Below are 27570 nucleotides of genomic sequence, written 5' to 3'. Positions count from 1 at the left end.
ATAATAATTCTAAAAAAGTATATCTATATATTTTTCAAGAATACTTATTAGTAAATTCATCAATTTCCTTGGATTTCAAGTCTCAAAAGTCAAAAATGTGAAAAAATCCCCCCCAAAAAATTGAAAAAACTGAAAAAACCCAAACTGAAAACCGAAAAAAACCCAAATAAATTATATCGGTTTAGGTTTTGGTTTCACTCACTCTGCTTCATTATTATTGTTATGGTTTTTTACAGTAGCTATCACTAATCCATGTCAACCAATTCAAACAGCCAAAAATGAAATTGCAAAAACTATACGCTGGTCTCTTGTTCCCTTATACAGATCACTCATTAACTTGAAACCCCTTGTTTTGCACTAAGCTCGATTCTCGTAGAGCACGTCACATATGTTTTAATTTGGTGAAAATTGAAATCTTGAAATTGCACATGCGAAATCGAACGTGCGAAATTGCACGTACACAATTGAACGTGCATGATAATTTCACGCTTGTGAATATCAGAACGTTTACCGGTTTACAGAATTTCATACGTGCAATTTTTTGGTCCCCGTATTGTTTTTCTATGGATTGTGTGTTCATGCTCAGTATGTTATAATGTTTCTCTTTGTTAAACATGTAAGGTTTTTTTTTGCTCTGGTGTAATTTATGGAATTTATTAAAAAATATTGAACTACAGAAAAAGTTGAGTAGATAGGCTATAGGTGCTTCATTCTATGTATTAGTGAAATTGAGAACTCAACAGCCCTTGATAGCAAAAATCATATAACTAGATTCAGATTTCCCGACAAACAGTGATAGCCTAAGGATGAGTAATTACAGTTTTATTTCAATTTTTGCGTTCGTATTGGCGTTTTATGTTTCAACAGGTAAGAATTTTTCTTATGTATTTAATGAAATGCAACATATTGCGAGTGAACAAATACCTATAGGTATAGCTACGCCTAAATGTATTGAATTAGGTTATTCGCGTAGAAATCATGTTCTAATCAACAATTGTTTAATGTAGGAAACGCTGCTATAAAATGTTACCATTGTCTCCATGCTCCTGGCGATCCAGATCCAAACTGTGTAAATGTGAATGAGAAAACCAAGACACAGTCACCTTCCGGGAGGGGTTGGTTGACCTGGGACGGATGCCTAGTCGTTAAGAATAAGTTCAAGAGCAGCGGTAGGTACTGAAATGAAACGTTGATTTCTCTTTTGCTTTGCTTTAATGACAACACCCACAACTACACATTTACGGAACTTAAAAAATGAGTGGTGTTCCATACTCCACGAAGTGTTTTAAATTAAAACAGTTTTGATCACTTTATGTTAGGTACTTTTGAACATATTATGTAGGTATTTACAAAAAATTACCTTACTTAATATTTTTCAAGCAGTGAATTGAAACTTCTTACATAGCAAACCCGTTACAACGCCACTGCTGATGTTGGGTCATTCCATGTCAACTCAACCAAAAAAAGGCGATTTTGAAAGTCATGTCTTTCGATTTCGCTCAAATTTTTTTTTACAATATCTACCCACCCAGTAAGTAAGAACACCGCAATTAGTTTGGTCCCAGTAACCTCAGGGGGGTGAGGGGCTTCTGTTATTTTCACATTGTCTCGAGGTACTCAACTTCAGCAGCCCATTCCTCCACAACTATGATACTTTGATCAAAACTGATTTCACAGTTCGAAAGGGCATTGAATTTTGAACTTTTTAAGTATTTTTAAATTTACAAAAGTTGAAAGTTGAACTTTCAATTTGAAAGTACCAAAATGGCGCTGTGAGTGGGAGCTACCATTTAAAATTTTGAAAAAATTTCCATGGATGTACATTTTGACACTTTTTTGAAATATTTAGGTTTCGAGATGGAACTCTTGACGGAGGGGGAGCACCCCCACCACCAATTTTGGGTGAAACTTTCAAAAGAAAATCTGGGGCATGTGATATATCGAATTGTATGTTTTCGGCGACGCTGAACACGAATATGAAGTCAGATTCTTGATAGGACCCCATACACGGCCCCCAGCACCTCCTCAAAGTGGGTAAAAGTTCAAAAAAGCGTTTTGTTCGTGTGACACATGGAATAGTATGTTTTTGGTGACGCTGAACACGAATATGACGTCAGATTTGTGATTGTAAAATTTTAAATGGTAGCTCCCACTCACAGCGCCATTTTGAAATTTGAACTTGCAAATTGAAAGTTCAACTTTCAATTTTTGAAAATTTCAAAATACTTAAGAAGTTTAAAATTCAATGCCCTTTCGAACTATGAAATCAGTGTTAGACGGATATGCCTTAATGGTAACACGTATGTGTATAAACAGGTAATTTAACCCTTCCAGCACCGTTCGGTGATGTGGTTGGTAACAATGAGTGGTCAAGGTGTCAAATGAGCCTTCCAGCTTCTTTGGCAACTGGACCAACTTGTAGTTCGTTTTCGTGAAGCAAGCGAGTTGCCAAGATAATATGTCCTTAATTCTTTAGAGCTCCGGCCCTAGGTTTAAAGTGTTCTTGTATATTTTATAATTTAGTAATAATTCAGTAGTGTTAACGTAATTTTCCCCCTCTGATAAATATTGTATTGTTTTCCCTATTTCTCCGAGTCGGTTTAAGTATATTGTGTCATTTTTGACCATAATACATTCGTTTACACGAACTTTGCGTATGATATTGTATTGTGTTCGGTAGTGTACTAAAAGCCCTAGCCGAGGTAAGTAATTAGCTTTATTACGATTACACCAGTGCATTCTCCGTATCCGATTACCTGCTTATTCGAGTAGGTAATTAGTCAGTAGGTATCGAATATACGAACGTATATTTAGTAGGTACCTACGACACAATATTATTTTATCATTGGCGCCTCAACGCAAATCTTTATTGCATGCAAAGTGAGCTTGATTTTCCTTACGGAAAAACGCGCCTAAAATACAGTTAGCTACTGTAATCTGTGTTTAAAGTTAATTAATTTGTGCTTCGCTTCCGCTTTCCGATAGCAAATACCTGTGTAGGTATTTGTATATTTATAAACGTGTGCAATTAGGTGTGAAAAAGGCGCGAACGCGTCTACATACTTAGTTGACCTCGTCACGCTTGATCTCAGAGGGGAACCTCTGTACAACGTCCGAGGCGCGAAACTTGTCCCAGACAGAACAACTATATCTGCGGTGCGTGTGTGACTCATTCACGCATTTCTGCTGTCTGTCAACGCCTACTGTTTTACGAGCTAGTAATTTTATTTGTTTTAATACCCGTCCCAATATATCGCTCGTATGTCGGAACTTAAAGACAGACTAAGAAATAGGCCTAACAGACGAAGCCTAAACGAGAGAGATTTGCAAGGTCGCAAACCAAGCAACGTAGGTAGTAAAAAATCGTCGCGAAATCCATCATTAAACAACTTAGGTCCACTACACGAGATGAACGATTTTGGCGACGAAAGTCATGACCTTACCGCGAGTGACGGTGAGGTAATTAACCCTCCCACAATGCCGCCCGGCGATTTATCGTTCGATGTGGTTGCTGAAAGACTTACGTATACCTGGAACTATGTCGATGGTCGTTTTAAAAAGGTATTTAAAAAGCAAAAAGAGATGCAAAATAGGATCAATGAAATTGACGTTTCGTCACAACAGGCGAGCAATGCGGCGAATCGTGCATTGTCAATGGCTGGAAAGGCCAATGATATAGCCAAAGCGAACCAGAAAGAGGTTGATAAAATCAACAAAGCATCTGCGGCATACGTCAAGAAAAATGACAGGTTCCAGGAAACCACCAATAAACTTATAAGTGATACAAATGATGAGATGCATCAATTATTTGATGACATACAAGAACTGGATCACAAGCTTGAGGAACATGCAGAGGTATTGCAGGATGCAAATGCTACTACCGAACACCTTGCCAAAAAGGTCAATACCCTCGAACAACGTGTTAATAACGCTCCGAGCGGAGGAGGAGGTGGCGGGAACCGCCAACCTAATAAGATCGACGTGATGTTATTAAAAGCATCTAATATAGTTTTCACGGAACAAAATCGTTTATTTCCACACGATTTTATTCAAAAGTTTGAGCATTTTACAAACGCTACGAATGCTCCTGATGCGCATAAAGCGCACGTGTTTACTACAGTAGTAGCTACGAATGATCGCGAGACCTGGATGACGACGTTATCGCCAGATGATACGTACGATCGTACAAAGGAAAGTTTCTTGAGATTCTACTGGAATGAACGAGCCCAAGATATGCTCGAACGAGCTTGCGATAATTTTGATTGTGCTAACAGTACAAGACGTAATTGGACAATTAATTCGATTTACAATCGCGCTAAGCCATTCCGATCATCGTAGCACATCGTATATAATTGATACAATCGCGCATAAACTTCCTGGTGCGTACCAGATGCGAGTTGAAAAGAAAGGCCAAACGATAGAGCAATTTATCAAAAAGCTACGTGCGTTGAGTGAAATAAATATCGATTTTGCGAAACATAAGAAGGTGAGGATTATGCCGAACGTGCAATCCAAACCAACCCCCCAATGGACGTTGCAACAACAAATGATTATGAGTGGTGTATGGCCCCCCCACGCACCCCCAACGATCCAAATGGGACCGATGGGACCGCTCCCACCCAATCCACCCCCATTAATGCAACATCCACTATTTTCAGCTCCAACAGTACCGCCGGTACGCCCGAATGCATTCCGGTATCCCCCATTAATTAGAGGCCAAGCTAATCCACAGGGGTGGATACCCAGGCACATATTTAATCGAGGAAACAATCGGAATGCAAATCACAACCAAAATGTGTATTACACACCACCCGCGCAAAATAATAATGCGAACGCCAATGCAGCAATTCCAATGCCCCCACCCACAGCACAGAATGCTCCATTGCCAATAATGCCAGCTAAGTTTATGATGATAGACCCGAACGGAATACCAAGAATGGTAACTGGTACACAAGTACCCCTTCAACCCCAATATAATGACGACGATGATTTTTACTATAGCGATGAACACCAACCATTGTATGATGAAATACAAAAACAATACAATGATTGGTATGATGCATGTTTAAATCAACAGATGCACCAAGCGACAATTACCGAATTACCGCAACAGCAACAAACCGTTGACAATTCGATGCAAGTTCAATACGCCACGCTTATGCATCCAGCACCTACCGCCACGCACGTGGCCACGAACGTAAACAACCCGCACATCCCGCCTACTCCTACAGCTACGAGTATTCTAACGAGCACCACGAATACAGCGTCTACGACGACTCAACCAGCAGCCACCACGGCGACTTCGGGAAACCGACAGAGCTAGGGGAAGAGAGGGATAAACCTAGCCACATAGAGATCCCTAACGATATGTTTTACGAGTATGTGTGGATCGGAGATGGTTTGGTCCATCATCTCAAACGAGGTGATGTTGACCAAATTGAAAAATTACCAGATTACGTACGTGACCAAATAGGTTTAGAAGAGCTCTATGCGAGCCTGCAAAAGGTGACTTTCACACCTACTGCCAAGGTGGTATTATCGTTAGGGCAACGAGAATTGAATTTCTCAAGAAAACCCTACGAGGTCGTAGAAAAGCAAATTAACAGTATTATTAATTTGCTATTGGACGTTAAAAAAGTCCAGCATATATTTTTAATGATGCCGCTGGTTAAACCTCGTAAAAAAGGTGACAAACCAGTAAGCTTAAGTAGGTACATTGCGTATAGAAATATTTTAGTAAAACTAACAGACGACAAACGTATCACATTTTGGCGCCAGATGGCGTACGCATATCTAAAATTAGAAAAGATCCATACGGAAAATGGCGATGAATTTGATCGACCTGCGATCGATCAAAGAAATAATGTAATACCATTACAGAATAAATTCTTTTATTCGAAAGCGTACAATCGATATTACCCAGACATGTCGATGTACACGCACGTGTTTCAGATGGTTGTGCACGCTCTCGATAAATGGGAAACATCTGTACTGGATTACAAACGTGATAGAGAGGCCCCGCCGCGGGAAGCTGCATTAGGACGTCTGAAAACATTATTCGAATCGAATATCGACCGAAATAAAAACCCTATGGACGAGAAAATTTACATAAACAACTCGATGATGAAGAAATTAATCCAAGCGTTGTCTATGAAAATTGACTGCTGTCCAAATACGGGTGTTTATTTACGTCGAAAAATAACGCCAAACGGCGATGCAATTTTTGCAAAAATTGTATATGATCCGCCAGCTAAGGCTGGCCACTTATCCAAACCGGTGAACTTTGAAGAATTGACCATTCTTTCACCAAAACCGCCAAAACAGATTTTTGGCAAAGGTGATAACCAGGTGATTATGGAAGATGCTAATTCTGATGACGAGAACCCGGAAGTGGATAAAACACCTAAATTGAAAGTCAATGCGATTGATGCAATCGAGTATGCACACCCTGCTTCGAACGAAGATGAGATACAATCTATGACTCGTGATCAATTTATTGATCACCAAACGGTCGATCCAGCGTGTGTAATCCCGGTTATGATTGGATTAAAACCGATGGCGTTGCAATTGGACTCAGGGGCTCTGCCCAATGTAATTTCGAAGCCTGTCGTCGAGTATATTACTCGACAACACCCTCAATGGATTAAGTATATCCAATTACGCCGTCCAGTACTATTAAGAATGGCTGATGATAAATTAGTCAAAACAATGACTCATATCGTGGAAATTTGTATGAGAGTAGGTACTCAGATGATTTACTCACCATTTTACATCTTGGATACTCCCGCCAAATCGTGCATAATGGGCCGTGTGGCCATGAGATACTTAGGTATTTTACCTCAGCTAGAAGAGGGGCACGATTATGCTTTATGTAAACCACGAAATGGACAACCGTTCAAAATACCTTACCTACGTGAGGACGAATATAGGGACGCCTTGTCCGTCTACCATTGTGAAGTTGAACCACAATACATGCACGAAATGGTGCACAACTTACACAGAAAATCGGGATACCTCGACCAAGAGCTATTCGATGAGCAATTCAAGGCTCAACAGCTCTATAAAAAGAATATGAAGAATGACTTAAACAACCTCGTTCTCAAGGGTAAAATTACCGCGAAAGAGGCAGACGATGCCTATAAAGAAGTTGAAGGCTACTGTGACATTTTCAGCAACTCGCCAGGTCGCTATGTTGGCGAAAGAGTCAACTTCAAGTTTGACATTGACCCAAAACTGGGTCCTTGGAGAGGTGAAAAATTCCGTCCTTCGCAGAAGATCATGGAAGCCTTGAGAAAGACGATCGCAAAAATGTTGCGAGAAGGTATAATAAGGCCCTCACGGTCAAAATACATTAATACGATGGCGCCGGTAATAAAAAAGAACGGTGACATTAGATTATGTTTAGATGCCGACGAACTCAATAAAAAACTACAACAAGTGCTTACAGAACCGAACCCGGTTGAATGGATCATCTTTGAAAACAAAGGTGATGAATTATTTTGCACTCTCGATTTTACTGCCGGTTTTTGGCAGCTGGTTCTCGACGAGGCATCGCGTCAATACACCGCATTCCAAGTATGCGGACAAGTTTATGAGTTTTGTCGATTACCGTACGGTTTGAAAATATCAAGTGGCGAGTTCGTTCACATGATAAATCAGGTGATTCCTGACATGAAAGGAGTGACTAAGTTTGTTGACGACGTCAAAGTGTCTGGCGCTACGTTTAGAGAGACTTTAGATCGTCTAAAAGAAGTATTCGAAGCAATTCGAAAGAATGGTTTAAAATTAAACCCTAATAAGACGCAGTTTTTCCGCGAATACGCGGAACATTTGGGCTTCATTATTTCAAAAGATGAAGTTGCCAAACAGAGTGAGAAAATAAAGAAATTTATGGAATTTGTCGAAAAACACACGAAGAAAGGGAAATTTGCACTAAAAACGGTGAAAGAAATTCTCACTCTGGTAGGACTAACCGGTCTTTATAGGAATTTTATTCCTAATTATATGCAAATTTTGCGACCTATCTATGACCTTACCAAGGGTAATGAAGACAAGGTCGTATGGGGCAAGGAGCAAGAAAAAGCTTTTGAGCAATTGAAAGCTGAGTATTGCAAAGATTTCAAACTGAAACCACCGCCTCAAGATGGTGATTTGTATCTTGATACGTACGTATCCGAAGATGCAATGAACGCTGTGTTATTCTACATAGATAAGGTATCGAAAGAGAAGCATATCTGCTTATTTGTATCGAAACTTTTCGAAACACATCAGAAGAATTTCACGCTTTTCGATCGTGAAATGATGACACTGGTGCAAGTTTTGAAGAAAGTTCAAATGTGGGTCATTGGACGAAAAATTCACGTTCGGAAAAATTTATTGGCGATCGCTAATAGGTATAGAGAGATGGCGCAAACACATCGTAAAGCTGCTCATTGGATTACTTGGTTCAATTGTTTCGATCTACAATGGACTATGGATAAATCCAATAAGCACTTGTACAGTGTAAAAGCGCCAGAATTGGAATTAAAGAATTTTTTGACCGAAATACCACCTTTGGAAGTGTTATTTGTTGAAGAAAATATCACGATACTTCATAATCGTCTGAACGATATTCCTAAGTTCCAAAACGGAGATGAAAAATGTGAAGCGATCATGAAGATTTTAACTACGCATTATCCGGAAACGGACAAAAAAGAAATTGAAATAAAAAAGCGTAAAGCTAAGAAATTCGCGATTAAAGATACGCTCGTATATGAAAATTCAGGGGAAGAAATGGACTTGGATGATGAGGAGGTCAACGACCTCACACCTATCAAGAAACCTATGCTAATGAAAAGGCTAGATAACGGCTCGCTGGTACCCTACCTACCAGACACCCTATTCTACGATACGGTAGACTACCTGCATTATGCATATGGCCATTTGGGCCCAGCTAAGTTGGAAATGATATTTCGTCGTATGTATTATCATCCCAACTCTATGCACTACATACGCGAAATATGTAATACGTGCATTGTGTGCAAAGTAAATAAAAATTACACCAACCACAAGGTCTTAGAATACGGACAAATAGAGGCGTACGCCATAGGCGATGTTGTGTCAGTTGACATTTTTGGACCAATTCCTGCAATCGAAGGATACCCTAAATTTTTACTGGTGGTAAAAGACATTTTTACCGGTAAAACTTGGATCCAAACAATGTGTCATACGCGACAAAAGGATGTCTGCAACGCAATGCAAACCGTCCTTGCGGACATCGAACGTCGTGACGTAACCGTCAAAAAAGTAATTACCGACAACGGTACTCAATTTATTAGTGAATCGTGGTATAAGCTACTTGAACATAATGATATCAAGGTAGCCCATACCAATGCCTACAACCCGCAATCGTCTTCGGTCGAACGTACGATGCGAGTAATCGGTGATAAGCTGAGGGTGAAATTGAATAAAATTCATAACCCTCATAAACCCCATACGGGATGGCAAGGCTTTATTGGAGAAATCCAAATTGAAATAAATAATACACCTACGTCATTCGGATTCACCCCGAACGAGGCATGGGGCATGGTAGATGCTATAAATGCGAAAATGCCTCATAAACGAAAGAAATTTGATTTTACCCATAAATTAATCGAATTGAAAGAGAATTTGAGCAAAATTAAAGCTCCTTCAATCCCTTTATCGGAATGCTTTACGAAGAAATTAGACCCTACGGTCGACTTAATTTTAGATCCAGACGGATACGCCCGCGTAACCGCCGACGGCGCGTGTTCGAAGAATGGAGACGCGGACGCGGTAGCGGGGATTGGAATCTGCTTTGCACCAGATTCATTGAGAAATGTATCCGATCGGATATCACCTACTGAAGATTTCCAACTGTCAAATAATTTTGCTGAATTGTCAGCCATTATTCAAGCATTGGAAATTTTAAAATTTAATGACGTGAAAAAAGTTAAGCTTTTTTCAGATTCGAATTACGTCATTAAGGCTCTGAACCATACGGTTAACGTGTGGTTGAAAAACAAGTGGCTTAACGCCAGGAAAAAACCTGTCCACCACAAGAAGCTTTTTGAGCAAATTTTGGAATTGAAAAAATCGTTCGATTTCATTGAATTTCACCACGTCTACGCACGTAAATACGAATACACGAACGTGATAGCGGATCACTTGGCCAAAAAAGCTGTCTACACGATTGAACTGGCGAAATTCCAAATCGATAAAATGACTGACCGTCAAATAATTGAAACTTATATTCGGGAAAGAAGACGATTAAAAAAGATCGAAGAGGAGTACAAGTTCAACAAGGAGCACAAGGATCCAGACACACTTAAGGAAGGAGATATGGTTTTGCTCAAAAACCATAAATTGTCTAGTTCGGACAAGCAAACCGCGAAAAAATTGTACCAAAAGCGTATTGGTCCATTTAAGATTCTCAAACGAGCAGGTACCAACTCGTACCTACTTGAACCAACCGACGGTTCAAACGTGAATCGCATTGCGAACGTTAGACAACTTACGTTGTTTTTAAAAAAGGCTGAAATTTCAGAAATGGAAAAAGATCCCTGCCTACGTTCGTGGCTTGATAAACGTACGTTAGAGAAGAAAATTTCTGATTTTTTGAATGACCATAAAATTGAAACCAACAACGACGAATCATCGGAGGAGGATGAATTAGAAATGGTCGAAAAAATTCAAAAAATCAAGGTTCCAAGATCGGACAAAAATGATGAAAATACCAAAAACGCCACGAAGGTAATTTTGTCAAAATTAGAAAAAATCGCGCGAGATCAAAGACAAGCCGCTCGAGCTAAGAAACGTTCGGAGTACCTAGCTAGTAAAGCTGGCACTAGTAGTGAAGAGCCAATATACGAAGAATTGGACACACCTGTGAAGAAGAAGAAGAAAAAGAAGAAAAAGAAAAAGGAAAATACTTCGAACGAAGTACCTGTCATAGATCTAACCACGGATGACAAGGAGAAAGATGCTGCGAATGAAGAACCAAAGGAAAAGAAAACTCGAAGATCTGAACGTCTCGCAGCTACCGCCCTTCGAATGGGACAACGGTTAATTTTGAAAAAGAATGCCAAAACGGTAAACCAAATTAAAATGCTTGATAATGAACAAAAATTCTACGGCAAGTATTACGGTACTGATCCAGATCCAAAAACTGAATACGAAGATGACCGTTCGGTATCAGTTAGCGAAAGCGAAAGTGACTCGTCTGAATTGTCTTCGGACGAAGAAAACTCACTGGAATTCATATTAAATAATTCGCCAAACAACTCTGATACGGAGAAAAATGATAAGAAAGGTAAAAAAGCAAAATCGAAGATTAAAAAATTGGCGCTTTGGTTGATGGGTTCGAACAAAAAAGATTAGAATTAGCCAATTCAGCGACGCTCGTCGTTCTATCATTCGTATTCACCCGCACCCTCTCGCTACTTTCTTCGTACCGATCTCGTAAAATTCCAGGAAATTTTGCGAGAATCAGCCGTTCAGTTTTGGAAACATCACGCGTCATCTATCGATTGAAAGGCTATTATGTTGTGTAGATCAGTATCGAACGGGCGTAATTGTGCGTAACCAGAGCTAACGTGGCTATTTTTATTATTTAGCGCCTGATGCGGTGAAGTATAAGTTCGCGAAAAACCAGTACATGTGCGGTAATACAGTTTAATGTAAGATAAGTGCGTACGTATAATTCTACAAGTACCTTACGGTGATAAAAAAACAGTGCTATTGGCAAATTCAACGATCGCAATGAATAACAATCGACCATTCCCATACCTGGCTCCCGCATTACGCAGACGTCGACCATGGAACCTACGATTTGGATATGTTACCGTTCGGATACGACTAAACGGAATGGTCCATGATCATATTATACCGGATGCGATTAGCGTTAACGTACGAGCTAGAGGACGAGCTTGCACAAGAAGATTTTCCCGAGTTGATCTACGAAACATGATCCGCGAGCTGTTCCATCAAGATCTATTGTTCGACTTTGACTATAATCCAATAGAATTAATCATCATGGAGATTCACAATTTCTACTTCGCGAATGGTGATCGATTATTGTTAATTCGCAGAGAAAGCCGTACGGCACGGGTACGCATACCCATAGCAGTCGTCGATGACTTCCTCGATACTTTCGGCTTTATCCCGGCGGAATTTATGTAAGTTATAAGATGTTTAGATTAATTAGGATACGTACGTACCACTTAGTATTAAGTCAAGATGTACCTGATTTCTTATTTTTTTCGATTTTTCGTTTTGAATAAAATAATTAATGTACACACGTATAGATTTCTTTATTTTACTTAAAGTACAATAAATGAACAAATTGACACACGTACAAAACCAGAGAATAACTACAGTAAGAGGTAAGCGAAATTGATTCTCTTGAATATCGCAATCGTGAAATATCACATCACTCTAGACCGGAGAATATTTTGCTAAGCAAAATTCGAATGTGCGTTCGTACGATTATCAAACTAAAATTTTTGATAAATCAACCAATGTTCCAGTAGCTCGATTAAGTGCGTTCTCGCAAAGTATAATATTTCGAGCGTATAAGGGAGGCAGCGTGCGTATATCGAGTACTGTAAATTGATGTAAAGTGATCGCGTTCATAATATTACCGTGCGGTTAATTTACGAGTGTTTTGCTACGCAATCTTTCTACGTTCGTATGATGGCTCAGGAACCGATTTTCCCCGGATTAGACCCGGCGCTTGCGGCCATTCGACCGCCGCGACCACCATTCCGATCGATCTTCTTACAATTCCAGCGACCTCGACACGCACTACGACGACGCCCGCGTATCGTAGTCACAGTGGCTGCCAATGAGCGGAATATAATACGATTCCTCCATATCAACGACTTCGACCAACGGCTAAATGAGCTAATTTTTCAAAATCTTACAGATTTCGCGCATGGAAACTCAGCAATCGTTATCGAATTTCACCAACATTTTAATGAAGAAGGTGCGCAGCTGATCATTGCGAGGCGAAGAGATCGTACGACAAGGGTCTATCGACCAATGGCGATCATAGACGAGTTCCTGCAGCTATTAAGATTAAATTACGCGGATTTTGCGTAAAATTTGAAGTTTTATAGACTCAAAAAAGTAAGAACTCGTCCGGTAAATGTTATATAGGTAACTTGTACCTCGGTATTTAATTTTAAGATGTAAAATTTCTCAACGAATAAAACTGTACGGATAGTCCAGCGATATACGTATACGTATTACTTGTCCATGCCTACCAGGGCAAAATAAATAGGAACTATGTTCGAACAAATAGGTAAAAGCTTACATAAGAATCAACAAAATTATAGGAAGGGCAAACATGGCAACAGGGGATAAAATTAACAGACTCAAAAATGAGTAAAAATTTAACGAAATGCTTCGAATAGAATATCACCAACGTGATAAAAGTTTAAAAATAAACTTGGTAACTATTATCTGAATAGATATGGGTAAGTTTCAATTGAATTGAAATCATTATTTTCCACAGGTGGTATCACAAGTTGTGATACGAACGCAAGATGCACCTACGTGCAAATAACCGAAAGGTAAGTACTTTACAATTATACCTAGCTCGGGAAAATACGTAGAAACGAATGATTGAAAAATCTATACATGTACGAAAACGTACACATTTTTTGATTTACTATTTTAAAAACCTGAAACGCTCGTTCCGCCTCACACTAACCTACTCACACCTCACTCAAATTACTCATACAGTTTCACTCCTGAAAACACATAAAACATCGTATATTTGAGACAGAAATAGGTGAGTTGAGTAGAGAAGGCGAAGAAATAGGTAGGTACCTACTTGCCTTGAAATAATACATAAAAAATGCCAGTTAGAAATGTACGTTTCTTTTTTCTAACTCCACGCCCACCAGAGTGACTAATTACCATAAAAAGGTTCATTTTTTGCTGTAAATTACTCAAACAATCATCGTACGATGAATCCGAACCTTTTTCGGTAACAATTCATCGACCATTAAAATGGTAATTAATGCATCGTTCGATGCCCTGCTAAGTAAAAAACAACCACGTGAGTTGAACCAAACATGTTTTTCTACACACGTGATAGTAGCAAATAGGTTCGTACGAACAATACAGTACATCTCAGGGCTAGAATTTCAAGGCTAAAATTACAATCAAATTCCTTTCAAAGGACCAAATATTCACTAGCGTGACAACTACGGATTTATTACCTATAAAAAATCGACTTGAAACCGAATAAGATGTCCAAAAGACCGCTTTCTAGTGCGTAATAAAATGAAACAATACGCACATTGCACGAACGTGCTTCTTCTGCTTTTCGTAGAAATTTGACTACGCCGCTTGGTCGCCACCAACCAGTCACCTAAGGGAGGGAGAAGGGCAGTTTTTGCGTTAGCAGCTCATTTCTGTCTACTGATATGATTATTCTCTTCTAGTCGCTCGTGTTATCATCATGCTTACGCTGGAAGAATGCGAAACGTTATCGCGCATTTTACTGATAATCAAAGAAATACTTGCTCTCGTTCGAGAGATGCTTTCCACCCTCCTCTAAATTATATTTATACAAAAAAGGCATCGAGCGACGCGCGCAGACGGATTCGAATTACTATCTATTGCACATATTGTAATCGGTTCCATTATATTCCTGTCTACCGCCCGGCTACAGTTCGATCTTTACGTTTTTAAAATTATCATTGTATTTTTGATGTATGTTATTATCGTGTGTGAACGTTTTGCGAAGTATCAGTGTTCGATTAATCGAGTATTTTATTTTTGTAAATTGCGCGAATAATATGAATTTTTTGTGCGTACATTACGTGTTATATGTGTAAATACTGCGAGTACGATAATCATCTAGTGTCGGTGTGTCGCGAATTATATATCTACGAACGCAGAGTGTTCGACATCTCGGGTACGTGTGTACGATTCGTGGAAAAACTTTACTGATCGCGAGTGAATTCCACCATGGCCGACGACCAAATCACGGTAATCTTGTGCTCCAAATGTCACAAACCGATTTTCGACCCAAACCAACGAGTAAGTCATGATAATTTACCGACGCTGGCCACCACGCACTGCCACGCTTTTCACCCGTTTTGCCTTAGCCAAATGCGAGGTGAGTCTATGGCTTCCGACGAAAATGGCAATTTTGTATTATGCCCAGAGCTGAATTGTAACCGAGCGATAAGGCCACTCGACGCGAATTTCATTAGTCCGGCAACCGATCAAATCGCCGCAGCTCCAATTGCCCGTCCGGACCCACAAATTGAACTCGACGCGGCCCGCCAGCGAATTTCGAGGTATGAATACATCATGGAAAATTATCGCGAATCGGTGCAAGATAGAGATGCGACGATTCGCCGCTTACAAAATCAATTACAGCACCAGCGAGAAGTCAATCGCCAACTACGTAACGAGAACGCTACGCTCACAAATCGTAACCAAGCTACCAGGCCGCCGCGAGTCAATGTAGCCAGTCGCAATATGCCTAATCGTAACGCAGCTGTCACTAGTACCACCGATCAGCGACGTGTATCCACGACTTCGACGACTTCGACGAATACCGATACGACTCCGGCAAATACCGCTACAAACGCTACAACTTCGACGACCAACGCCACGAACGTGACACCGCCGACACCTGGTACGTCTGCTGGAAACGTAGCGACCGTACGGCCTTTTGATAATGCTACGTCTCACCGCCGACCTACGAATTCGCACGCTGCTGCCGCACTATCCAACTACGAATATGATACGCCGATGCGAGGTCTACCCCATTATAACGAAGATGGGTCAATCGCCACCATGGGTTTTCGACCCCTCCGATCTGGCCCAGCGCCAAGCAACGACAGATACGAGGCGATTCCACCAACCGCACGCAATCCAACGAGCAAATTCATCACCGAACCTGCGAAACCTGCCGAGAAACAAAGACCGCACTGCATGGCCAATCTTTCTAAAAGCCACAATCGTTTCTACAAAAAATTCAAGATCGACTCCAAAATGCTCAAGCCGTTCTATCCGCTCAACGCTCTACCTCACGAGTTTACGACACTTGGTGTATTCGTCGGCGAAAATGACGCGAGATCGGCGGTCGCCGCACAAGATGTGTTATTGGCTGGTGATGGATTTGTGCTAGGTGTAGCTGAATGGATTATGTACCAACGCGATATACGCGAATACATGCATCCCGGTCTGTATGGACGCGAGATTCGTATTCGAGAATTCATCAGCACGCTCGCAAGTTTCAAACGGTTACCGCCTCGCCTCATCGTCTCCATTGGTAATCTTGATGCGTTCGATAATTTCGACAGCGAAGAATTCAAAGAGCTATTTCGCAGACTAATCAAGATTTGCCGCGAACGCGGAGTGCGTGAAATTTACGCTGTGCCAATTATTCAACACGCGGAGCAAGATGAAACTGTATACGCTTCGGTCATGTCAGTATTTGAGGTGAACTACAGCACCATGCTCGGCGGACGCTACGCATTGATCGACCCTTATCAGTGGTTCGTGAACTACACCCCGACAGTAGGTGAACGACCTCCCATGTACACGATACAAGAACACGAGGAGTTCGCGGTATGGATACGGCACACGTTCATTCCGCCGACCAACGATGCCAGCGAGGCAATACGTCAAAGGTATCGAGAACCCGAAAATCTCATCCGCAACCCGACGGCAGAATCGCAATCCGAAAATGAATCTTCGTCGACGACTGACAACCGCCAGCTGACGCATGGCCCAGCTTCGACGTCGCGCGACGCTCAGCCGCACCATGCCGTCCACGATTTGACTGAAGACGATGCCCAACCTGGCCCATCGACGAAAGCCGCGCACACCGAGAGTTGGGTAAACCTTACCGCCGGCCAAGACTCCGAAAACCGTACCAACGACGACGTTTCAACGGCCGAAGAAAAAATTGACGAAAGCGAAGGTTTTTCAGGCGTTCGAGCGAACGAACAGGAAGCACGGCCACCAACGCCTCAGCCGGACAACAACGACGATGCCGATAACGATTCCGTCGATTCCAAACTCCATATTGACGAAGACATGAAATTGTTATCCACCACGGTTTCAGATCTGAGCGACGATGAAAATCAGCAAGCTGAGAATACTGGAAAAACCGACGGCGATGCGACAACCGCTCCAAATCTAACCACGGACGAAGAAATGCTCGAATAAGGTTCGTTTGTACAATTTATCACTTTCAAACTAACAGCATGATATTGACGTACGTCAGTGTTATTGCTTACTTTTGCATGGTACTATGAAGCTCCTGCTGGAAAAATGTAGACCAGAAAAAATTGAAAAAGAGGAATTTTCCCATTCTATTCAAAATCAATACTCGTACGAGTAATTTTGCATCGATCTTTTGGTAATAAATGTTGGAACTTTGGCAACTAAGGATTTTTTATCGATGCAACATGTTTTCTTAATTACTCAAAATTTTTCTCGTGTAGTTTGAAAGTGATAAATTTCGTTACCTTCGTTCGAATACTACCCAATCTTTGACATAATGGAGTATCCATTAAAATTACCGACTATGACTTTTTTGTAAATATTTACCACCGAATCGTGACATAAGTTTAAAAAAGCGTATTTGTTTAAGTTTTTTACAATGTTATGTAGTTGTTTGAGTTAAATTTAAGCCAAATTTTTGATATATTTTTTTTTTTTTTTTATTATCGAGGTTAAATTTTGGAATTTAAATTTTACATTTCTGCACGAATAGTGCCATCTGCGATCTTTATGATCAATAACCTCGAAGTGCTTTTCTATTTTATTTCATACCAGTTTGTACTAAATAGTATTATTTTACTTTATCCTTTCTTACCAATTGTTGAATTTTTTTTGCAGTTTTTCCGTTACATAACTGTAATTCGTTTATCTCGAGGATGTTGTTTTAATTTTTATTGTTTTTTCCTTAATAATTTTTTCTTTTTTTGTATTTAACGAACGTTACTTTACTGTATAAGTCTGAAGAAGTAAGACTGAGTATCGTAATAATTTACAAAACTATTTTGGGTATTTATTCTTTATTTTATCAATAAACAATAATCAGTATTTACAATGCATGTTGTAACCTATACATCGAATAAAAGTACAAACTTATTCTATAATTTGCACATTTTTTCTTCCTAAACGTTGCACTTAATCGTAAGAATGAATACGAACGTAAATACAAACCGGCTCGGAGGCGTTAATGACCCATAAACCTGAAACATAAAAATAGAAACAATTGTGTTAGTATACAAGGTGTATAATTACGAGCCTAGTTTAAATCCAAATTTAATATTTTTTTTTCTTTTTATTTTATTTTTGATTATTATTCACAGTAGTTACATCGAAATAATAGCAATAGTTGGTAACCGGTTCTCACCTGTTTTGGACATGTTGACTTGGACATCGAACTCGCAGCTACGTACGTAGCTCTTATTCGCTTCATCGTTCAGAGCTCAGGCGGCTTATCTTCAATCGATCCATATTCTCACCTTTTTGGACGGATATCTGAAACAAAAAAGGATCTTATTATTGCTAACTGGCAACTTTTTCGATGTCGTGTATCCTAGGCTAGAGCTAGGTAGTTACGTGTATTTGTTGAGTACATTGTATTTCGAGTGATCGATCTCTGGTGGCTCAGTGGGTCACGTACGCGCCTGCTTCAACTCCTAGGGTGCGCTGTGGTTCCAAATTTGAGAATTTTCTTCTTTCTTCTCTGCTCACCAATTTCTCATCCGAGAAACTCATGGGGGGCAGCAGGGTCCGTACGGACAGTGTTATCATTAAGTCATGTCTATGTCTCACACCGTGATTTCCTCTGCTGGGAACTTAGCTCGCTGAGTCATAGCTGAGTAAACCTCGGAGGGCATATGTTAGACGGATATGCCTTAATGGTAACACGTATGTGTATAAACAGGTAATTTAACCCTTCCAGCACCGTTCGGTGATGTGGTTGGTAACAATGAGTGGTCAAGGTGTCAAATGAGCCTTCCAGCTTCTTTGGCAACTGGACCAACTTGTAGTTCGTTTTCGTGAAGCAAGCGAGTTGCCAAGATAATATGTCCTTAATTCTTTAGAGCTCCGGCCCTAGGTTTAAAGTGTTCTTGTATATTTTATAATTTAGTAATAATTCAGTAGTGTTAACGTAATTTTCCCCCTCTGATAAATATTGTATTGTTTTCCCTATTTCTCCGAGTCGGTTTAAGTATATTGTGTCATTTTTGACCATAATACATTCGTTTACACGAACTTTGCGTATGATATTGTATTGTGTTCGGTAGTGTACTAAAAGCCCTAGCCGAGGTAAGTAATTAGCTTTATTACGATTACACCAGTGCATTCTCCGTATCCGATTACCTGCTTATTCGAGTAGGTAATTAGTCAGTAGGTATCGAATATACGAACGTATATTTAGTAGGTACCTACGACACAATATTATTTTATCATCAGTTTTGATCAAAGTATCATAGTTGTGGAGGAATGGGCTGCTGAAGTTGAGTACCTCGAGACAATGTGAAAATAATGGAAGCCCCCCCACCCACCCCCTGAGGGGGCTGGGACCAAACTGATTGCGGCTTTCTTACTTACTGGGTGGGTACATATTGTAAAAAAAATTTGAGCAAAATCGAAGGACATGACCCAAAAACGTTGGTTGAGTTGACATGGAATGACCTGTTATAGAGATGTGGGGTTCACAAAAAAAAAAAAACGCGCAGGTGCCACTAGATTGTCTTCTATAATGGATACATTATCGGCCTTTTGTGATTCCATTCTTTTTAGCATTATTTTAATAAACAGGAAAGAGGTACTAAAATAATCTACAACAAACAACATTTTCTAAGTTAATGTAAATGTTTGCTTTTTCACTAGGTTTTCTTACTGCACAACGAAATGCGATAAGAATGGACTTCCGCGAGTCAAGATCCAGTGTGTGTGAAAGTTTGCGAATAACAACTGCAGCACTACAAGAAAAATGCGAAGTTTGTTATACAGATTTCTGTAATTCAATGTGAGGTGGCTCGGGAGAGCCCTCATCTCTAAACACGGCATCGTCTCCAACCGCCTCATCACAAGGCAACAGGGTCTATACTTATACTATATCACCTACAACCACCTCATCACCTACAAACACATCATTACCACAATTACCACACACGAATCCAGTTCTAATCTCATTTAATCCTACTGTAGTATTGAAAATTAATTGATAAGGAAAGGATACAATTTGTAATATTTTTAACAATAGGTATAAGTATAAATTAGGTAGGTACTGTAATTTGTTTTACAAATAACTACCTACCTATAAATTATGTAATAAAATTATAACAACTTTGTTGACTATTCACTGGTAAAAAATAAAACAATAATAAAGCCGATGATCTCTTTCTTTCGGTTTACCATACATTTATGAATACCTAGTGTTTTTTAATAATCATATTGGCAGAGACGAAACTTAAGTGGGCGAAGTAGTCATTGTAGATAGTCGGCAATTTCCGACTTTGCTAAGACTCGATAAGTTTTGAACATTGTTAGTCTTAATAAAGAGACTTACTTTTTTTTTCATTAAATAAAATGGATCTCGTTTTTTTTTTCGTCATCATGTTTTTCTCTTCAAAGATCAAAAATACTGAAATAGTTCTCAAAAATGCAGGAAAATGGGTTCTGATCGAACTTTGAGAAAATGAAAAAAAAATTGAGAACATTGATACCTATTTATAATGTAATTAAGTTAAGGGATACTTAAATGATCAATTTTCTACATAATTATTACATATTTGTGTTTTAAACAGTTTTATTGTTGCTTTTTCCCTCAAATTCTTTTAAAAACACAAAAATTAGCCAAATTTGAGGAAAATAATTTCAAAACTCTGATTTTTTTGTGGATTTTAATAAATGAGTCGCAATTTTTTTCTCAGGGTTAATTTCATTTTTGTGATATTTTTTCAGTTTTTTTCGCTATTATCGACAACTTTTTTTAATATTCTAGTTTTTTCCCCCCAATTTTTGCGATTATTCAGTAATTTTTATTCAATTTTAAATACATACTCGTACCTATTGTTTAAGGCAAGTTTCTCAAAACTTTGTTCAATTGCGTTGTTTTTTCTCATTTCTTCGTCAATTCGTGGCAATTTTTGACAATTTTTAGGCCAATTCAATGATTTTCAATACTTCCTGAATTTTTGACCAAGTTGGTATTATTCAGTATTTCAAAAATATTTATCAATTTCATTTCAAGATTGCAAAATTTTTCTGATTTTTCTCCAATCTATGATGTTAAATGTATCAGAGAGTGTCAATTTTTAGCGAGTTAACGAAAAGTTGGAATGTTTTATCGTTAAAATTCTCAATAAGTAGTTTTTTGATAAAGTAAGTTTAGTCAAATGTTCGTTATTTTTGCCAAAATTGCTACGAAATTTGTCCATTTTTTCGCTAAAACGGCCAAAAACCATTGATTTTTGACTTCCCTGCTTAAAAAGATGTCTTTTGTTTCAATGTACCTACATAAAAATGCCAAACAAAAGCCTTTTTTACAGAATTCGTTGATAGCTTTCTTCTTGTGAAATTTTATTGTTTTTCACCAAATTCTTTCTTTTTAGTTTTTACAGTAATATTTTTTTTTGGGGGGGGGGGGGGGGAGGAGGGCACTGTCGATTATGATTATTTCATGATCGGGGAGTGTTTATTTTTATTTTTTGGAACCAAAATTGATTTTTCAGTTCGAACAGGATCGATCATAGGGAATCAAAAATTGCAAATGAAACGATTTTTAGAGTTCGATAGATCAATTAATTGTTGATATCGAGGTGGAGAAAAGTCCTAATTTTTTTCCAGAAGTTTAAAAAACTGGGTAATCTAGGCTAATTTTTATCAAAGTTTGAAAAAAATTCTGGTTTTTTACAAAAATTCAAAAATGTTTCGATGTTGCCAGTTTGAAAAATTTCAAAATTTTTGATTTTTTTAGGATTTTAACAAATAAGTTACAAAGTTCAAAATATGTTTTTTTTTTGTGCGACACATCAAATAGCATGTTTTTGGTGACGCTGAACACGAATATGACGTCAGATTTTCGGTTGGATCCCATCCACGGCCTCCAACAAAGTTTTTGGACTTTTACCAATTGGAGGAGGTTCTGGGAGCAATGGGTGAGGTCAATTTGAAAAACTAAGGCTATATTCGTGTTCAGCGATATCGAAAACATACTATTTAATGTGTCACACGATTGAAACCATTTTATTTCAGGTTACCCCCCTTGAGGAGGTGCTGGGGGGGCGTGGATGGGTCCAATCGAAAATCTGACGTCATATTCGTGTTCAGCGTTACCGAAAACATACAATTCGATATATCACATGCCCCAGATTTTTTTTGAAAGTTTTGCTCAAAATTGGTGGTGGGGTGCTCCCCCTCTATCAAGAGATCCCATCTTGAAACTTGAATATTTCAAAAAAGCATCAAAAGTTACATCTATGGAAATTTTTTCAGAATTTTAAATGGTAGCTCCCACTTACAGCGCCATTTTGAAATTTGAACATTCAATTTTAAAGTTCAACTTTCAAATTTTGAAGATTTCAAAATGCTTAAAAAGTTCAAAATTCAATACCCTTTCGAACTGTGAAATCAGTTTTGATCAAAGTATCATAGTTTTGGAGGATTGCGCTGCTGAAGTTGAGTAACTCGAGACAATGTGAAAATAATGGAAGCCCCCCCCCCCACCCACCACCTGAGGGGGCTGGGACCAAACTGATTGCGGGTTTCTTACTCACTGGGTGGGTAGATATTGTAAAAAATTTTTAGCGAAATCTACATTTTTGTTCAACTTCGAGAAATTTTTTATAATTATGTACCTTACTTCTCGTGTCCTTTTTAGCCAAATTTTTGTAAAAAATGATGGCTATTGCGGTAGGCCCAACTTTGGAAAAAAAGTGGGGGGGGGGGTTAATTTTTTTCTGCAGAAGTGTACTAAAATCTTGATTTTTGCGAATTCCCCAAATCAAGAGAAGGGAATCGCAGTCGAGGGTTTATCAACTACGTACATATCTTCGTACAATCGTACACAATAGGTAATATACAAGTACGTATGTAGGTACTTGAGCCAAGTATTGGAGGGGAGATTTTTTCCGTGTTGGGGCTGATTAAATAAAAAAAAAAGTATACCTGGGCCTTGCCTATTAATAACTTTATTATATCATTCTGAGTACATTTTTTCAGACGGTAGGTAGTTAATATTTTTTTTAAAAATTCAACGTAAAAAGCAGCTCTCTAATTTTAAAACAGTCAAATTTAGAGAGAGGATAATATTTTATTGTTGAAATTTTTATAGAAATTGGTACCTACTTTTTTTGAACTGGGTTGAAAAATGAACACTTTTTTGTCAAAATTCAAAAAAAGTATCTACGTAGTACGTAGGTACTAATTTTTATGAAGTTTCGAAAATGATCTGCTGTATACCTATGTGTAGGCTAAATTGAAGAAAGATGGAGTAGGAGTACTACAAAGTACAAATAAGCAAATCCGCGCGCATGCGCATAGTGAGGGCAAACTGCTATCTCGAGATGTCTTATGATGTAATAAAATTATAAATACGAGTATGTAAATTGTAAATGTGTCGACCGGCGAATCGCGAGTCGCGAACGACGAAGACGAATAAAAAATTCAAGATAAGGCAACATTGTTGCACACCATATGGATTTCTGCTAATATGTTTGAGAATTTGTTTCGAAGCTCGATATTTTGATGCATTGCATAGTTGTTTGGATTTGGAATCAGAAAGTTGTGGAATCCTGAACAAAAAAAATGGGTAATTGGTTTTCAACTTCGCAAAATGGAATACCAGAACCAGACAGTAAGTGCAATTTTCATTATTCATGAACTATTAATCGTGTATAATTACAATCGTCATTCGCCATTATTTCGTACTTTTCAGCTTTAATACGTATCGGTTCTGATGCGGTTGAAATGGCTCAACGATCTCGTTTTGATTTGACGCTGATCGGCGAAAATGAATCCGTATATCCGAGGAGCTTATTTGGTTTCTTGAATTGGTGGTTCTCAATACCAAAGAGCACATTTTGTTTCGATTCCCTTAAATTAGATAAATCGGTAAGATTTTGATAACTTAATGAAACCAGTTGGCTTCGTCTAGCCTACACAGATGTACCTTCTATAGATCATAGTAAGTAACTATAATGATGTTTCTTTTCTTTTTTTTGGGTTACCAAGAGTAGGCATTGCCAGTCATTGACTAATGAAATTAAAGAAATCGTTGAAAATATTGCTGTAACGGAAGAAGAAGCTGAACGTATTGTTTCAAATATAAAAAATGATTTGGTGAAGGCATTTCGGAATCCAGATGCGATCCGGCTTTGGCAATGTTATGGCTCATATAGAGATGGATTGTGCATTCGTAATAGCAACGTGGATTTATATTTTGGTTAGTACATAGTACATCAGCTACATAGGTACCTAATAATCTTAATACTTTTTGATACACTTGAGTATGAGTTATACAGTAGGTACACCTTACGAACAATACCGCATTTTTTAGATTTGTATGCACCTATACTTACATATGGTCTTAGGCCATGATTAGTTGATTACCAACTAAAAAATTCAAGAATGATATTTTACATTTCAAGCTAATAAAAATTATACTCATAAGTAACTATAGGTAGTAAAAAAAAATTAAAATTCGTTCATTTTTTTGATTCATTCAGTACCTAGGTAGACACTTTTAGTGCTAGTATCTATAAACGAATTTTAATTTTTTTGCTATGAGTGTAATTTTTTATCAACTTTTTCATGAAATACATGCGTCAGAAAGAGGTCAAAATAACAAAATAAGACAACTGAATAATTTGAAACTTTTTTTGATGTTTGGAATTGAAAATTGAATTTTTATTTTTTTTATTGGTTCATTTTATCGAGTGAAAGGGTTTTTTTCAATTTTTTCAACTGATCAATTTTTTAAAATCGACTTTGTTTTATTTTCTATTGCTTTTTTTAAAGAAAAAAAAAAATCGTGTACCGGAATTAGGTTCGAAAGATACTTACGGTGGTTTCAAATTTTCTTTTGTCAAAATCTCCCCACCTGGGAGGCCAAAAAATTTTGAAAAAATTCACGTTGCCAGACTCATATCTTTTTCATATATATTTTGGATGAATTGAAAATTTTTTATCCAAATTCGTGTTATGATTTTTTTCTTCGAAAAAAGCGTTTTTTCGCCGTTGTTGGCAAGGGCGTGGGGTGGGAGAAATTTTTTTGGCTCCAACATTTTTTTAAAGTACCCAACAATAGGGCAGGCAAATAGCGGTTTTAAAAAGTAAAAAATTGGCACATTAATTTTTTCTTCGGGAATGTGTTCAGATGCGAACCCCCTGAACTACCAAAAAAAAAAACCGACCCTCCCACACTGGGAGCTAAATTTTTTAGGGGGTTAAAAGCGGTTGCGATCCATGTTTTTTACGTTTTAATCCGCAAATATTAAGTTTACGATAAAAAGTACTATAACAGAAAATGTTCCCCTTCAAATTCTCTACAATTTGATACTACGCTCGATACCCATCCATCAGAGGGGCGTCTAAAAAAAGGGGTGGAAAGAGTAAACATGGTGTGATCTGTTTCTTTGAAGACTCCCGCAATTATTTCAGAAATAATTCTGAAAATTCATCTCAAAAACACTGACTGGAGTAACTTTCGGAGGAAGGACAGGAGAGGTAGAGGTATTACCAAGGTATTATCGGGATCACTATTCAAAAAGTTTGAGCGCTCATTTTGCAAAGAAAACATTTTACATCTCAAGATTTTTTTGAAAACGCTCACTCACCTAAGTACCAGTTTCTGATTATTTTTTAATAGAAACTAGAATGGAACTAGGACTTTTACCGTGTTGTCGAATTTCATAAAATGTATATCTAATCATCCAACTAATTTTTAATTTTAAATTTTGCCTAGGTATAATACGTGCCACTCAAATTATTTTTTTATGGGAAATTTAAATGAAATTAATTATTTATAATGTTTCTTTTGCTGGAAAAACTCATTAATTTGTTATCTCAGGGAAGAGAATGATCGGGGAAGAAGGTAATTGGGGTAACTACTGTTTTAATGGTTCGTCCCATAAAGATCACCTAAAGGGGGAGATTTATGCAACTCCTGACTAGCTCATTTGGAAGTTCTCATGAGTGATCAAACTGGTCCCGAAGTCATTGAGTACCTACATTAAATAATCAACCGGCCCCCTAATATTAATGACAACATTGGCTAAAATATTAAAAGTAAAATTTTTTTTAAAAAAGTAGACATGATTTTATTCCTTCGTTACCCCCACCCCCCTAAATCATAGCCACAAAAACCGTCGCCAAATACCAGTATAACTTTGAAAGAGCCCCATCCGCTCCTGTGTGCCAGTATGAGTAGAAGCAAAAAATGTGCCTCTAGGGCAGAAGAGGAAGAGGGGTAGACCAAACAAGGCTAAGAAGGCACTTCTCATAAATAGTTATTCATGTACTGCTCTTATGTTACGTTGATATCTTTAATAATTAATTGTTTTTGAAAATTTTAATTTTGTGAAAAAATTTGTCGCTTTTATCATTATGTCGTCGTTCATTTACTAAAGTCGTCGATGCATTTCATTCAATTTGTCGGGCGTACGCTGGCGTTCACTTAATTTTTTTGGCGTGCACTTGAATTTTTGTTTTCGTGCAATGGTTGGAAACTGTTTCCGTCGTTGAAAAAGTGGTTTTGGGACGTTAGCATCTGTCGTGCAAAACACTTTTTTTTTGTTGTTCAAATCATTTAATCTGTCGTGCTGATAAATTGCACCCTATACAAATTACTCCCTGACCACATACATCAACGAGGATCCAGCTTCGGCCAATTGCAAGAACCAAGTGAAGCTACATATTTTTAGTTGAAAGCGCGTGCCGCCAAGGGTCACTCTAAGATTTATCACCTAAGCGGTGGAGGCAGATTGCACTCTATCAAATTGATAAATAACAAGTACCTACATATTTCAAAATAGAATCCTGAAAACATACCATTCGATATATCACTCGACTTTTCATGATTTTTCAAAATGTTGGCCCCTTTTCTTGGGCACAGAGAGACATTGTGGGGCAGGATCCAAAAAATAAGTTCATAATTGTGCTATGGCGACATCCAAAACATTCCATTTGATATATCACTCGACTTTTTGATGATTTTTTTAAAATTTTGGCCCCCTTGTTAGGGCACATAGGGACATTGGGAGACGAGACCCAAAAAATAAGTTCATTCATATTCGTACTCAGCGACCTCGAAAACATACAATTCGATATATCACTCGACTTTTCACGATTTTTCAAAATTGTAACCCCATTTTTGGGGCACAGAGGGGCTTTGAGGAGTTGGACCTAGAAAATAAGTTGTTCGTATTCAGCGACCTCGAAAACATACTATTCGATAAGGTATATCGCATGATTGTCCAGATTAGTTTTTCAAATATTATATGATTCAGTTGTGTGTTACTTGAAAAATCAAGCATCCCCCACCAACCTCCAGGGAGGGATGAAGAC

General features: G+C 38.3%; 1 protein-coding gene and 2 long non-coding RNA genes across 3 annotated transcripts in view; 2 read left to right on the top strand and 1 right to left on the bottom strand.

The window, feature by feature from the left end:
* The first annotated feature begins 108 nt into the window (after window positions 1-108).
* On the top strand, window positions 109-20428 carry LOC135841921 (uncharacterized). The gene is made up of 3 exons (XR_010558024.1): window positions 109-867; window positions 1008-1169; window positions 19891-20428. It is a non-coding gene; the product is annotated as an uncharacterized LOC135841921 (long non-coding RNA).
* Window positions 18040-19460, bottom strand: LOC135845822 (uncharacterized). The gene is made up of 2 exons (XR_010558838.1): window positions 18401-19460; window positions 18040-18236 (listed from the first exon to the last, which is right to left on the bottom strand). It is a non-coding gene; the product is annotated as an uncharacterized LOC135845822 (long non-coding RNA).
* A 3193-nt stretch (window positions 20429-23621) lies between the features above and the next one.
* Window positions 23622-27570, top strand: part of LOC135845812 (uncharacterized) — a 10833-nt gene continuing 6884 nt past the window's right edge. The window contains exons 1-3 of the mRNA XM_065364653.1: window positions 23622-23860; window positions 23942-24117; window positions 24238-24448. Coding sequence (XP_065220725.1) covers window positions 23812-23860; window positions 23942-24117; window positions 24238-24448 — 436 coding nt within the window. The 5' untranslated portion in view covers window positions 23622-23811. The remainder of the gene's footprint in view (window positions 23861-23941; window positions 24118-24237; window positions 24449-27570) is intronic.

The sequence above is a fragment of the Planococcus citri genome, chromosome 1, assembly GCF_950023065.1.
Source record: "Planococcus citri chromosome 1, ihPlaCitr1.1, whole genome shotgun sequence".
NCBI classification, from domain to species: domain Eukaryota; kingdom Metazoa; phylum Arthropoda; class Insecta; order Hemiptera; family Pseudococcidae; genus Planococcus; species Planococcus citri.
Note: the sequence above shows the minus strand (reverse complement) of the source record. Positions and strands in the feature narration are given on the sequence as shown.